General features: G+C 37.2%; 6 protein-coding genes across 6 annotated transcripts; 5 read left to right on the top strand and 1 right to left on the bottom strand. All coding sequences in view use genetic code 12, as the record gives it.

Annotated features, from left to right (window-relative positions):
- Nucleotides 1–2,090: 2,090 nt before the first annotated feature.
- PEX3 (Pex3p) lies at nt 2,091–3,479 on the top strand (the record flags this gene model as incomplete). The annotated part of the gene is made up of 1 exon (XM_051816482.1): nt 2,091–3,479. The coding sequence occupies one exon, from the start codon at nt 2,091–2,093 to the stop codon at nt 3,477–3,479; it is 1,389 nt and encodes a 462-aa protein (XP_051670122.1).
- A 341-nt stretch (nt 3,480–3,820) lies between these two features.
- SKP1 (SCF ubiquitin ligase subunit) lies at nt 3,821–4,315 on the top strand (the record flags this gene model as incomplete). Its single annotated transcript, XM_051816483.1, has 1 exon — nt 3,821–4,315. One exon carries the CDS (start codon nt 3,821–3,823, stop codon nt 4,313–4,315), a length of 495 nt encoding a protein of 164 aa, XP_051670123.1.
- A 616-nt stretch (nt 4,316–4,931) lies between these two features.
- On the top strand, nt 4,932–6,308 carry CANMA_004228 (uncharacterized protein; the record flags this gene model as incomplete). The annotated part of the gene is made up of 1 exon (XM_051816484.1): nt 4,932–6,308. The coding sequence occupies one exon, from the start codon at nt 4,932–4,934 to the stop codon at nt 6,306–6,308; it is 1,377 nt and encodes a 458-aa protein (XP_051670124.1).
- Nucleotides 6,309–6,379: 71 nt separating this feature from the next.
- Nucleotides 6,380–7,915, bottom strand: CANMA_004229 (uncharacterized protein; the record flags this gene model as incomplete). The annotated part of the gene is made up of 1 exon (XM_051816485.1): nt 6,380–7,915. The coding sequence occupies one exon, from the start codon at nt 7,913–7,915 to the stop codon at nt 6,380–6,382; it is 1,536 nt and encodes a 511-aa protein (XP_051670125.1).
- A 767-nt stretch (nt 7,916–8,682) lies between these two features.
- Nucleotides 8,683–9,900, top strand: CANMA_004230 (alkene reductase; the record flags this gene model as incomplete). Its single annotated transcript, XM_051816486.1, has 1 exon — nt 8,683–9,900. The coding sequence occupies one exon, from the start codon at nt 8,683–8,685 to the stop codon at nt 9,898–9,900; it is 1,218 nt and encodes a 405-aa protein (XP_051670126.1).
- Nucleotides 9,901–11,159: 1,259 nt separating this feature from the next.
- Nucleotides 11,160–13,952, top strand: KSP1 (putative serine/threonine protein kinase; the record flags this gene model as incomplete). Its single annotated transcript, XM_051816487.1, has 1 exon — nt 11,160–13,952. The coding sequence occupies one exon, from the start codon at nt 11,160–11,162 to the stop codon at nt 13,950–13,952; it is 2,793 nt and encodes a 930-aa protein (XP_051670127.1).
- Nucleotides 13,953–15,605: the final 1,653 nt, after the last annotated feature.

The following is a 15,605-nucleotide window of genomic DNA, read 5'->3' on the forward strand; positions in this document are numbered from 1 at the left end:
AGGAACAAAAGAATTGAGTGGGTCAAGAATTGCATCGTGTTGGATCTTGAAGGTGGGCGGAGTTGAAAGGTTGGAAAAGAAAAGCGGTGAGGTAATTGAATGTTTGTTATGGGACAATCAGTTTGGAAATTTGACTCAGTATTTATAGTGTCGGCATCTCTCCCTCTCCCCCCCGTCGTAGCCAATCCCTTTCTGTAGGTGTGAAAATTTTCATCCAACCATTGTGAAAGTGTGTGTATGTCTGCTAATAGTGTACTACAACATTGATGCCGTCCTAGTTAAAACAATGGTAAATTAACCGGGACTTTTATTGTTTTCGTTAACATTTTTGATGATATTTTAGGATGGGAGAACACAAAACCACAAAAGTTTATTATCGGAACATTAATTAATATTTTTCATTTTGTAAACAACAACGTGGGCCCCAAACCATTGGCAATTCCAACTCTATTTGCTAACAAATAGTACCTAAGAAGTGGAGTCTATTTCTGTTGGAAAGAATAGCTCAGCTTTCGCCTCATGGAAGCTCCCTCCTCAACTCTACGAGTTAGTGCCCACAGAGTAATGGCCTCGAAAAGCTGAATAAGTTGACCAAACTCCAATTTCCAAGGGATCTATTTGGTCTCGTAACTTCGCTTCTACATTCCAAACTTTTAATGTTTAGCTACTACAACATCTACCAGAAAGAAAAAGAAAGATTTAATTAATCAAACCATATTATCATTGGGCCTAATTGGGAAGCAATATTGGACGCAAATAGTCGCCATACTGTCACAAAAGCAAAACCTCTATACAAAAAGCATTTTATAGCAAACTTGACAAAAAACGTGTGTGTGTGTGTGTGTGTGTGGAAAGCCTTTTTTTCAATTTCAGGTTCCTAATGTGAAGTAATTTCTTGGCATGTTCAGGAGAGTGTTAATGCTATTTTTTCAAGGTGCTAACTGCTCTAGAAGGACAGAGTATTTGAAAGCCGAGGCAGTTGGCAGTAAGTACAGAGAATCGTAAAACAAGGAGTTATGCTCTAATTAGAACATTTCTACAGACAAGCTCGGCGCCATTATTGCGTTTAATCTTTAAAACTGCTGTGAATCCGGTATGAGTATAACTCCGTTCTCACCTCCCTATTGTTTCCAAATTGGCCAATTTTTGATCAATTTGGGTCGTTTGTTTACCTACTAAATAAAAAGAAATACTTAACTAGTCGTATAATCAAAGCGAGGTTTGTTTTCTTTTTTTGTTCATAACCCTCATTGTAATCGTATATTATCAGGCTTTTCAACTTTATTGTTGATGGAAGAAAACATGTTTTTGGTACGACTGTGGCTTTGTGGTATAGCTCATGTTTTTCTCTAGTCCCACGGGGGAACGTCATTGAAATGGCGCCTTTTCCGACTTCATTCAATATGGAAAGTATATATCATTTAGGTTGGTTAATTGGGTGATAAGTTAGTTCGTAAATAGTAAGAAACACGTGCAGCGGGTTTGTAACATTTGATGTTTTACTGAGAACCTCCTTAAAATGTCCATATATATTCCTGCCATTGTGTTTTAATAGACGAGGAATCTTTCTTGGATACTAATCTCTTATTGTTTTGAGTACTAATTTGTCGCCATGAAATTACACGAATTCTATTGCAAAATTTGCTCAAAACTTATAAATACACCTGTCAAATATATTTAGGTTAAATGAACGCCTACAATATACAGATATCTTTATGTCGTTCTGTATTGGTGAAAAGAGCTCTGCCTAGCACTCAGGAGATTAATATTGGGATAATTTGAATTTGGTAGCACCACTTTCGCCCCCACTTTTCGTGTGTAAGCCACGGTAAAAATACAAAAAATCACAGTGGCTTTAGTGGTAGCGTTGTCCCCTCCAATTTTTTATCAACAGCTAACAACAACGGGGAGAGGTAGAAGAAAAAAAAAGGAAAAGAAAAAAGTGCAATACAATTTGGTAACACTCTGGACATCTGATTAAAGGAACAAGCACTCACAACAAAGCAATATCGTTGTACAAGCCCTGCATACAGTAGGAACACAAACCAGCCACATTACTAAACCAATATAGATAATTTATACTCGCTGCGATGGCAATCTTTTCATCTTTGGCGGGGTTTTTCAACCGCAACAAGAGAAGAATATTCATCACTTCTGCAGTCACATTTTCCATCTATATACTTGTTAATGAGTTTGTAATTAAAAAGTTTAGGAATTACCAAAATGCTTTACGACAAGAGTTTATGTTTAAGCAACAGATTAGACAACGGTTCATCCTGACACAACAAGATTGTTATTACACGATTTTAGCCTTGCTCCCAGTGTTGGCACAGCCAATAGTCGATGCATTACCGGTTGATTTGATAACACAAGCATTGAGGTTGAAAAAAGGTCAACAAAACCAGCCGCAAAAAGTTGTAAGCGGCACTAATAGTGAGTTGACTGCAGATAACCTTAATCTTTTGGATAACAACAACAACCCTCAATCGCAGTTGTCGGCATATTTGAACAAGAGCAAAGGTGAGTTGTGGAACTTGTTGAAGATCAAGACAATTACCAGGACATTGACTTTGATGTATTCGTTGTCAGGATTGTTGTTGATTAGCAGATTGCAAATGAACATTTTGGCAAGAAGGTCGTATTTGGAATCGGCAATAGTTATGGCTGGAGTAAAGAACCCAAATAATGACATTGACCCACACGAGAATTACATTATTGAACAGAGTTATCTTTCACTCAGTTGGTGGCTCTTGAATAAAGGTTGGGCCAATTTGAGCTCGTTGATTGAGAATTTGGTTATTGAGAAATTTGAAAATGTTAGTCCAAAGACAGAGATGGGGGTCATTGATTTTGAGCTTATTTTGACTGAAATCATTGAAGAGATTAATACTAATAACAAGCAGTTTGTTTTGGACAACTTGTTTCCTATTAAATACCCCGACTTGTTGGAGACTATATTGAATACCAATTCGGATGTAATACATCAGTTGGATGCTCCAGACTCAAACTTGACAAAGTTGATCAACGAAACTAGCTCAATTATGTCTGATAACAACTTGTACTTTTTTGACTTGTTGAATCAGTTGATAGTCACCAATTTGCATACCCTTACATCCAACCTTTCTTCAAACTTGTCCACCACCTCAAACAGCTTAATGATGAGTGATACATTGCCAGATCAACAAAACCAACAACTTCAGTCATCCAAAATTATAGAGTTGGACAATAAGCCATACAAGCTTGCCAGTTTCCTAGCCCAATTATCGGTCCAAAACGGTATTATGATAAATAATGACGATGCTGGGCCGGACGAAGAAGATGACTTTGAGGGCTTGATCAAAAGTTTCAACAATGGGCAGGGCCTTGCAAGCAATGGCTATGGTGCTCACGAACTTAGCGGGAATGTATACATAAACACGTTGAACAATTTAGATGAACTAGAGAATTTTAGTGCTGGTATATACTCAAATTTTGAGTGATTGCAAAACACCTACCTTTACAGTGAGCCAGCAAAATTGCTCATTATTGTGTAATTTTGGTGTATATAGGAAGAATAAAGGGTATTAACGATTTGATAAAGTGGATAAATCCGTTGACCTTGTAGTTGCCCTTTTTTTTGATTGTCTTCAAGGAAAGTATAGTATAGTACAGTACAATAGTAAAGGAGTAGTTTCAAATAAAAGTGAGTGAAAGGGAAAAAAAAAGTGTACTTTAAAAACAATTCCCTATTGAATATTTGCCTACTTGTCTCCTTTCTTACTTTTCACCCTCCCCCCGCTTCTTTATCATCAGGTAATCACCACAATTATACTAATCAACCATGTCATCTCCTAAAGTTATACTCGTATCATCCGATGATGAGAAATTTCCAGTTGAACAGAAAGTTGCTGAAAAGTCAATCTTGATCAAGAATATGATTAATGATTTGAACCCCGACGGATTGGCCGAGGACTTTGAAATTCCCACCCCAAACGTCCGTGCAAATGTCTTGTCCAAAGTATTGGAGTGGTGTGAACACCACAAGAATACCGTGTTTCAAGATGACGAAGATGAAGATGCCAAGAGATCAGTACCTGTTGAAGAATGGGATAGAAATTACTTGAAGGTTGATCAAGAAATGTTGTATGAGATTATTTTGGCCGCCAATTATTTAAACATTAAGCCATTATTGGATAGTGGATGTAAAATGGTTGCTGAAATGATTAAAAATAAGAGTCCTGAAGAGTTGAGAAAGACCTTTAATATTGTTAATGATTTCAGTCCGGAAGAAGAGGCTGCTATCAGGAAAGAAAATGAATGGGCTGAGGATAGATGATTGAGGAAGATTATTCAGCGTGGAGTCTTTGTCCTTGTCTTTGTCCTTGTCTTTGTCTTTGCTCGAAGCTTGAGTTATTTTTTGCTTTTGGGCTATTGTATGTGTATGCAAAATAAGAGGTGACGATAATGTTGCCACTTGTTGAATGTATGAACTTATCGGTTATTGGAGGAACATTTGTTTGTATGATAAATCACTCTTTTCTTACATTCTAGTCTATCAAAACTGGCTAACTGACTAGCTGACTGACAGGTGTGTTTGGTAGTTGTGGTAGTGTATAATGATCAAAAAACGTCTACCTTTTCCCCTTTCCTTGCACAAAACAAAAAGAACTTTTAGTGAAAATGGTAGCTCACAACAAATTTACTACCTTTTGTCAAAGACTAGACATTAGTGAGAGAGAGAGAGAGAGAGAGAGAATAAGTAACTGTGAGTTGAGAGTGTATTGTAATAGTTAATCAATATTTTTTTTTTTTTGAAATTTAAAATTTAAAATTTAATTGCAACTAAATATATAGTACACACTGTTTTGTTTTTTAAAAAAGCGCCAAAATTATACCTCATTTCGGCATTGAATTACAAATATTGTTACCCTAGATAGCATTATACAAGACAAATGTCACTAAGTCAGTCATCAGACAATGAAGAAAGTGGGAATGCAAGTTTTGTAGAAGATGTCAGACCTATAAATAACAATAATACACTGGATTTAGAACAGATGTCGCTCGAACAGTTGAACCAGTATCAGGAGGAGATTACCAATGAGTTTAAAACTTTATCCAAAGACTACCTCAACAAACGTCTTTGTCGAATAAATGTCATGTTGGAGAAACTAAATAGTCTGATTAAATTAGCCAACGCTAATGACAAGAGCTGGCTAAAGATTTACAATTTTGAAATTGAAACCATCAATAATATAATGACCAACACTGAAGATCTAATCATGGTGAACAATGGAACTATTCCTAATAAACCAGATTTACTTAAGTCAATCGATGAATATGAAGAAGAATTGCGAGAGATTTTTTCCAATTTGCAAAGTCCATTTGATTTTGATGATACGTTTAAATATGATAATCGAGAAATATCAAAGAAATTGGACAATGCCCATCACCATTTAAGTAAATTACCATTCCCATTTTTGTTTAACCAAAGTTTCAAACCACATAGAGATGAGCTAAAGAGTATAAGTCTGGAAAAGGACTACCAACTGAAGTTGATACGAAATAATTGCCAGAATAATTCGACAATTGTATGGAAACAGTATTATTCGAAATTGGCCCAATGGAAAAACAAGTTGCTTAACGACACACAAGCGCAATTAAACCAGCTCTACAAAGACTATCATCATTTAAATGAATCAAGAAATGAAGATTTGTTGGACCGATATTATTATCGATCGCTTATATCTCCACAATATCTAATGGAAACGATAAATGACAAAATCAACATAACCAATACTGATGACTTGGATGCAGTGATAAAGACTAATCATGATTCAAATTATGTTGAGTTGGATACGCGATTAAAACCGAAAAACAAGATTGAATTATCAATGATACGACTAGAAGATCAACGTAATGGTCGATTAGTTGAAAATACTCATGCTGCTATCAAGCGAAGATATTCACAAGCGTTTAAATATGATGCAATTGCTATTGACCAATCAAAGATTGACGATGATTTGCGGCTAATAAAACGCAAGATACGCCACCAAAATGAAAAAAGACGGCAAGGATCGACAGCCGATGAAAATGACAATGTGTATCAACGCTCGCTACACGACTATTCCGAAGAGGATAACGATGATTATGATGAAGACGAAGACGAGTATGAAGTAATTTTAGAGGAATATGATGTTGAAGAAGATATGTCACCAGCAGAATTAGAAGAACGAAAAGTTTACAAAAATGTATTGGGCAGTCATGACCCTAATGCATCCAAATTTAGAATGTTGGAGTTACCTCCATTGGAAAATTTCCCCAAACTATAAATAAGCCAAGGATAATTTTTGCTCTACTTTGCTATACATATTATATATATATATATATATATATATATAGACTAATCCTTTTCCAACAAGATACTAGCATTTTTCAAATTAGCTTCTTCAATTGTCTCATCTAAATTCTCAATGAATTTAAAAGACTTATTTGAACTGTTTGAAAGAGTAAATCTATCCTCTGGACCCAAACCGTAATCTTCTGGATTCTGCTGAAGAACAGATTTTAACCATTGGAATAATACCACCACGGTATCATCAAGAAGTAATTTCCGAACAAGTCTTTTACCATTGGGGAAACGTATTTGAACTCTTGTCGTTGGCTGTTCTGCTGGCTCCTTGTGCTCTATTGGCTTTATTGAATCAAATACATCTTCCTCAGTTTGAGCAGTGGGTGGAGGCAATGTATTTGCCTCTTCATCGTCGTCACTGTCCAAATTTATAGCATCGTCATAAGTTTTTCCACTCTTGCCATTATCCAACACACTTTGTTTCATGGCCAATTCAATTTGTTGCTCCTCGCTCAAGCTTTCCGGATCAATTCTTGTTTCGTGTTGTACTAGAGGATTGTTTGAGTCTGGATGCAATGAAAACTTATCCAAGAAATCAAATACTTCATCTAACCACGTTTGTACATCTGGCACTTCCCCGTCTTTCCATTTACGTACACGTTCGCCCGTAAGAGGATCCAAGATTCCCAAATGCGGGAACCCATCCACATGATAAAAGTTTACATACGATTCACCATCAAATGAATCACATTGGTACTGCAAAAAGATGAAACTTTCCTTAACCACTTGCTTGATTCTTGAATTGGACCAAAAATCACGATTAAACACTTGAGATTGAAATTCTGACGAGTCTTGTATATTAATCAAAATCCATTTATTTTCTTCCTTGGCTTTTGCTCTAGCTTGGTCTAATGTCATAATGCTTATGATATCAAAAGGTGGTCTGAATAAATTGGCTAGTCTTCTCTGGGTTGAAGTTAATTCGGAATCGCGATTCTGTCTAAGTCGCCTCCTTCGACCAGCAGCTCCGCTATGGCTTCTAACAATTTCCTCAATATCTTCATTACCCTCTTCGTCAGAATCTAAAATCTCTACTGTGTTACCTCCATATTGTGCATCTGTATAATCCTCGTCAATGTCGTCGTCATCATCATCATCATCATCATATGCATTGTATGAGTTGATATTTCTGTTGTTAAAATCAAAGCCTTGATGAAATATGCCCTCTTGTCTTTGACCAAATATATCAGGTGGACGAGGCATTTGGCTCATAATGCCACCTCCAAATCCTGGAAAAGAGTCGACTAAAGTCTCATGTCGATGCACATTTGCATCTGCTTCACGCACATCATTGCCACCGTATGCTTGTTCTTGTAGTTGTTTGGCGTAGGCTTCGTCATCAATGTCATGACTGCTCCTATTGTTTCTATTTCCTTGATTGTTACTGCTTCCTCCGTGTTGTCCAGATTCCATATACAATGTCACGGCTAATTCGAGATCGCCACCAGCCACTTCTAAGAACTGTGTTGCAACAGATTCATCTTCGACACCTGTGACTGCGAGAAATGTGGGTACTTGATCGTCCATTGAGATAGGTAATTGAATGCAAGGTGAGGGAAAGTGTTTTGGGGGCTTGAGTGTGATTATTCAACGCTATTCACTAACTAGATCTGTTTCTTGTGTTGCAAAATCTCAAATGGCAAAATTGTTTCTTTCTCTTTTTGCTTTTTGATGCTTTTGAAAACATTCTATACACACATACACACAGTTTTCTCGTTTTTGGATAATATGCAGTACTGAATAGAAATTGGTTGTGCAACCCTCTTGAACTACATAGGTATGCCTATATGATTTGTAATCTGAGGTATTTGGAATTTACATTACCACACTAGTGGTGATATCCGTGGAAAAACAAAACATCGCGGTTGAAACGCTGATATTGTTAAGCTGTTGTTGTTGTGGTGCTGACAAATTTTGACGTATGGTTGTTTGTGTCATTTTTGCGGAAAAGTCAATTGGTTATGATCCTGATAATAGAAGATAGTGGAATAACAAAGCCATGACGTGATCTATACAACGGTTGAGGTGATGTTGCCAGTCTCGTGAAAGTCCGACCCTCAACATAACTAAACTACCTTTGACGTCATAAATACTAAAGGTGGATGACAAAGCTGTGCTGACAAATGGGAAGATATCGCAAAACCACAAGGCATCGGAAAAAGTATTTGGTTATGCATTATTTGCTGCATGGCATCAGAGTGGGCTGTTATAAATAGAGCTCGAAATTTCCCGCTGGTGGAATTGACGATGGCTCATATATACTTTACAACACACGCATACTCGGACTTACAACCATGACAGACAACTCAAATATTGTTAAAATTGACGCTTTAGGCGAAACCAAACTATTCCAACCAATTAAGCTCGGTGCTAATACACTTTCTCAGCGTATTGCTCATGCACCAACTACTAGACTTAGAGCAACTGAGGACAATGTGCCCACAGATTTGCAATTGGAGTACTACAGAGACCGAGCACAAGCACCAGGAACTTTGCTCATTACAGAAGCTACATATGTCAGCGAAGGTGGGATTGGATTACCTCACACTCCAGGGCTTTGGAATGATACCCAAGCTAAGGCTTGGAAAAAGATCACTCAAGCAATTAGAGAGCAAGGATCTTTTTCTAGTGTTCAATTGTGGCATTTGGGACGTACTGCATTTCCAGAAGAGTTAAAGAAAAGAGGATTGCCATTTGTTGCCCCTTCTGCACTCTACGACAGTGAAGAGATGGAAAAGCGTGCCAAAGCGTGTGGCCATGAATTGAGAGCATTGACTAAACTGGAAATTGAGCAATTGATCAACGAAGACTTTCCCAATGCAGCTAGAAAAGCTCTTGCTGCTGGGTTTGATTATGTTGAGTTGCACTCTGCTCACGGATATTTGTTGAGTCAATTCTTGAACCCTGTTAGTAATCAGAGAACTGATGAGTATGGAGGATCCATTGAAAACCGTGCTCGTTTGTTATTGGCCATTGTTGATAAATTAATCCCCATAGTTGGTGCCAACAGATTGGGTATTAGATTTTCGCCATGGGCTACTTTCCAGGTTAGTAAACCGGAAGGAGCAGAAATCCATTCTTATATTCTTCAGGAATTGCAAAAACGTGCTGATGACGGAAATGAGTTGGCCTATGTGTCCTTAGTCGAGCCAAGAGTTTCTGGTATTGTTGATGTCAGTGCCGAAGACATTCATGGGTCCAATGACTTTGTATCCAAGATTTGGAAAGGGTCACTTATTAAAGCAGGTAATTATACTTACAATGCACCCAAGTTTACCGAGTTGGTTCGTGATATCGATAATGATAGAACTCTCGTTGCTTGGTGCAGATTCTTTACATCGAATCCAGATTTAGTGGCTCGCTTGCAAAATGGTTACCCATTGCAACATTATGATCGTGATACCTTTTATCAACCATATAACTGGGGTTATAACACATGGAATAAGTATGACGAAACTAAAGAATACGATGAAGAAGCCGAAAAGAAGAGAGTTGGAAAGGCATTGGCTTAGAACTATTAGATTTATACTTTAGACTGCAAGTACGAAAGTTAATAGACAATGTATAGACAATCTTAAACTCATTACCTATCCAGTGTATATGTTTGGTGAAGAATGTACTGCTACTGTGGCTTCTACACTGTTTTGGCTCCACAGAATTTCATTCCCCTTTTTAGAAGAAGTCGTGTGACTGTCAAAGCTGCAGAAGAACCATTCCAACAAAATGCCAAATACAAACAAAAAAAAGAACAAGAAAAAGAAATTCTCTGCAGATACCCAGCAATTTTGTTGGGAAGTTTGCTGTTGAGATGATTGGCTTTTATGTTCTAGATATTAGTTTATAGAAGTCATTTTAAGGTGTTCTTAGGTGCTGTTGTAAGTAATAATGTTCTCCTCTGCTTCTAGAATGTTCGAAAATGAGTTTGCTGCTTTCCTTTCAAACCCCTCCCAGTTTATTTCTTGTATTTTATTTTTCTCTTATCATCAGTGTCGTACATTAATGTCATATATTATTGTGGTACGACATTGAGGAGTCATACATTTGCCAAAAGAGATACATAGAAAGAGAGAAAATTGTTGAGAGAGAGAGAGGTCCAAAAAAAGCAGAACAATTCATCGGTTATAGCGTCTTCCTTTCATTTACACTTCCAGTCCATCACCGCAAACCACATATAAACGCACATTGAATTGACATATTGGTTCATTACTATCAATTACATAGATATACAACTACACTACATACATACACCAAAGCTGCTACATCATTCATCCAACAAAGCCAACGCATCAGATCAAATCACAAACTTAGATTCAACCAATTGCCCCTATTTTCAAACCTAATCTTCAAACATCAACAACTTACTCCACACCTGTCCCTAATAGCATCTACTGAAGTTTCACAAGTGAAGACACCACATCACAACTCAACCCAACTCAACTCAACTCAACTCAACTCAGTCACTTAAACACTTTGCATACTTTTTTTTTACTTTTCTTTTTGACTTTCACAGTTTTTAATACAAACCATCTTGTACCAATTACATTTATGTTCAGTTGATTATTAGCCCAAACATATAAATTCAACCTTAATTACACAATCCTTAACGCCTACTGTTTTACGACCATTTGTTGATCCTTTTTTATCCCGTATTTTTTGTTTTGTTTTTATCTTAATTATTTTTTTTTATCAAGTTCCATCACAGCATTTAATAACAGCATTTCTGTTGCTTACTCCCGAATAGCCAATACCTTCACCAAAGTCGAATTTTCTAATGGAGCAATTTGAAGAATATGACAAAGGTAAGCTATTGAGAAACAGATACATTAAAGTTAGCGACATCAGTGAGGGCTCATATGGGTTAGTTTCTGTTGCCAAAGATGTCAAGAGGAATGACTTATTAGTTGCAGTTAAGTTTATATATCCTGTTGATTATAAGAAAGGGTATGCCAAGGGTCAAACCCAATCAAGGCCATCATCAAGCCCGGCACGATTGAAATCACCTCAATTTGGATCTCCCAACAGGCATGATAAGAATACTATATTCAATAGTTTGTTAAATGAGGCGCAAAAGGAAATCAAGATCCATAAAATTTTGGGCGAACATCCAAACATTTCGCAATTGTATGATCACTTTGATTCATGCCTAGTATTGGAGTTTTGCTCAAGAGGTGACCTTTACGAAGCAATTCATAATGGGAATGGTCCAGTGACCACCCAAGATATTAAAGACGTTTTCCAACAGATTCTTAATGCAGTAGGTTTCTGTCATTCGAAAGGAGTATACCATCGTGATTTGAAACCGGAGAACATCCTAATTGCCGAAGATTGGAGCATTAAGTTGTGTGATTGGGGCTTGGCCACTACCACAAGAATTATTTCGAACAGGGACGAATTTGATGTTGGATCGGAGAGATACATGGCGCCAGAATTGTTTGATAATGAAATTGAGTCATATGATGCTTCCATGATTGACATATGGTCAATTGGTGTCATTTTATTAACTTTGGTATTTCACAAAAACCCTTTCCAAGTAGCCAATTATTCGGATAAGAGATTTTTGCAATTTGCCAGCAACAGGGAAGCATTGTTCGATATATTCTCGACAATGAGTGGGGATTTATTTTCAGTGTTGCGATTTTGTTTGACCATTGATCCAATGAATCGTGACTTGGACAGCGTTTCTAAAGAATTGGACGCATTGAGGTTTTTTACAATTGATGATGAGTTTGAGTACGAATATGACTACAATGAAGGCGATGATGAACAAGAAGAAGGAGAAGATGTGGAGGATGTTGCATCGGATGAGGTTGACCTTGACGATGAATATTTGTCTTATCGAAATGAAGATGGCGTCAAGTCTCAGTCACATCTGGGGGTTGCAGAGGCAAAGACTGATAAACTCGTAGATGGGGTTGCTTCTGCTGAAAGGGACAAGCGAGTCAGTTCACCACTTTCGAGATATGAAATTCCCCACAACCACAGAGCCGACGCTCTTTTATCCACCAACACAAGTGCCAAGCCAATCCCAATCAATACCCATGATTTCAAATTTATACGTAACACCAGGAAGCCTTTAACAGTTGCATCATTTAATCAGAATGCGCAGATGAATAAAAGTACAAACAGTAGGCTTGGCAATTTCAACAGAGAAGATTACTTCACTCCAAAGTCCGTGTTTAAACACTACATGGACAAATATGGGGATAAAAAGAGAAGCAATCAATATCAATATCAGAATTCTCATCAGAGCAAGAATTGGAACGTTAATGGAAATGTGGTTGATCAAAAGAGACCACCACAGTTGAGGAGAAAGAGAACGTGGAAAACGAATCAGAGATACAGACCATCAGCCCAAACTGCACACTTGAACAACAACAACAACAACAACAACAACAACAACAATAACAATAACAATAACGGTTACGTCAATGGTAAACTGGGTATAGGTCAACGCGATGAGTTTCCTCGCTCGGTTGATAGGAATGGTGGTAGAAGATTGTCGGCTAATTTGAATTCTGCATTTCTTCCATTACCGCAGCCAAACTCCTCAAGTTTCAACAGTACGGCAAGCGTTCAAAATGGTTCGTTGTCAGCACATTTATCGAATTCTGGCAAGTACATTCCGCCATTCCTTCGCTCACCCAATCGTCAACCACAGAAATCGCCACTTGTTGAACCCTTGACTGAGGAAATTGATGATTTAATCTTGAGTAATGACGACGAAGTTTTCCACTTGGAAGATGATTATGTGGCTGATGCAGGAAAAGAAAATGTAGCCCCAAATGGAGACCATTTAAAGACTGGAAGCATTAGCGATAGTGACCGTCCTGTTTTTCCAATTTATAATGACAAGGTTAAGGATGGACATGATGGCGTCAATGGAGCAAGACAAATTAACGGTAACCGTCACTTCAATAGCTCAACAAACGATCAAAAGGAAGTGAAATCATCACTTTCCAAGCCATTTCATGAAACTTCTACAAGCAGTAGTTTAGAGCATACAAATAATGGCAAATATGTGCCTCCATTTAGACGCCATTCAGTCTCACGCACAAATGCCAATGGTGCGTCAACTGGGACCGGTGAATACAATTTGAGTAATCTTTCATCCACCACCTCCCAGAAAAAGTCGATCAATTACAAAACTCGCAACTCGCTTGATGGGTTTTCAAGCGATGGCTCAAATGCTGGACGTAGTTTTAATAGTTACATGAGCGGTGGTGTTGGCAGCACTCCTAAGAGCTTGACTGGATTCATGAATCATAATGGAGCGCAAGGTAAGACTATCCACAGTTATATGAATGATTCATTAAAGATCACTAACCGTTCAGCTAATGGTACTGATAACAAAAGCCGCGGTGTTGCTGGAAGCAAATATAGTAAAGCAATTAGTGGCCGCAGTGACAAGAGCGACAAGAGTGACAAGAGTAGTGGATATGATGAGAGCAAGAGCGGTGATGACGTCAGGGGAGGTGGCGGCAATAGCGGTGCCGTTGAAGTTGGTAGTTTTAATGACTTATGGTTTGGTGGCCAAAAGAAAAACTGGAGTGATTACGATGACTGATATGAGCATAGTTGTTTCAAGGATCAGCCCAGTTTGTTTTTTTTCTTTTGGTGTCATTATTAGCGTTGTTTATAGTTAAATATGCTTCTAATGTTTAGTGAGCGTCTACGCTTTTATTTTTCAATGATTAACGTGAAGAAGTTGGCTTCTGTTATTATGATGCTGAGCCCATCTAAGGGGGATTTATCAAGAGTTAATCTCCCAAATACAGTCAATAAGGATTGCATTAGATAAGCTTCAATGAGAGATGACTTTTGTAAAGCACCCAATTACCTAGTTACATGACGCACAAATTCATCATGGCATCTTCCATGCATATTTCCACAAAAAGCTCAAATCTCTAAATCTTATCTGAAGTGAATTGCTAGGCTAGGCAATATGTATATATACTTTGTTGGTTTGTTTGTGGTTTCTTTTTTTTTTATCGTCTTGCATTTGGGGTGGGCACTTCTATAGGTTTCTCTATTGCTCTTGCCCAAAATTGCCATCTGTTTACCCATTTTCAATAGTCGTTATGGATTTTACTCAACTTGGAAGAAATATCTACAAAAGTCAGCAAATATGACAAAAACAAAGTATTCTAACTCACCATCCTTTTGGCGGATTTTTATTTACTTTTTTTTTTTCTTTGTTTCTTTTTACGTCTATTTACTAAGAAATGAGGAGAGGAGTGATAGGAAATTATGGATTTCCCAGGTGATACTCTTTTCTCTTCTCCCCAAATTTGTTAAAAATGACTTTGACTGATTCTTATTAGTTGGGGAGAGAGAGAAACTTTTAAAAAAACTCAAAAATGATTTCCCCATCCATTCTATTAACTTCTTGTACGGAGATATCATTTCTTTTTCCACATTGGCTATTATTTTCGAAGTTTGCTTCTACATTCTAATGCATATTTCCAATTATAATTTCGTGTTAATTTTTACATCTAAAATAATATATTATTGTACTTCTGATAACTGTAGCGTGTGTGAATTATAACCAAAAGTTTAATAAAAACATATCACACAAACATAAATTCCACAAAAGCTTATTCTTTGATGTATAAATTAACAAGGAGAAAAGGCAAAGGAGTGTTGAGGTAACAATAACAAAAAAACCCAAAACATCACAAAACAAGCATAAACAAAGACATTTATATCACAAATGGGAAATTAGTGTTTTTCCACAAACAACGAGCAACACCTAATCAAAACAAGGAAGTGAAATTATAGAAATGTAAACAGTGAAAGTCTTCTGGCCCAAACTGGTAGCACAATAAAAGTAAAAGCACAGCTAAACAGATTTGATTAAGGAAAATGTCTTGGGTTTACTCATTTGTATGATGGGCAATAATAACTTTTCTACAGGTGATGAGGAGTGTAATGGATATTTGTGCTGAGTTGATATATGGAATACAAGGTTCTTTAACGTTCTTGTCAAAGTACACGACTTATTAAATATGCGTACAAAATAGTTTTGCGACAAACCTAGAATGATGCAGGATATTATATAGAGAGGATTACTAATGTTCAAGAGTTAAGGTGTCTGACCTCCTAGTCATTTATATAGTTTAGGGGTTTATTCTACTTGTGTTATTTGTGTATTGATGACTTATAGAGAAGTCATTCATGATGAATTCAATTGTATTTTGAGGTCACGCTAATGAACGAT

This window comes from Candida margitis, assembly GCF_024628925.1.
Source record: "Candida margitis strain CBS 14175 chromosome Unknown scaffold28, whole genome shotgun sequence".
In the NCBI taxonomy this organism is placed as follows: domain Eukaryota; kingdom Fungi; phylum Ascomycota; class Pichiomycetes; order Serinales; family Debaryomycetaceae; genus Lodderomyces; species Lodderomyces margitis.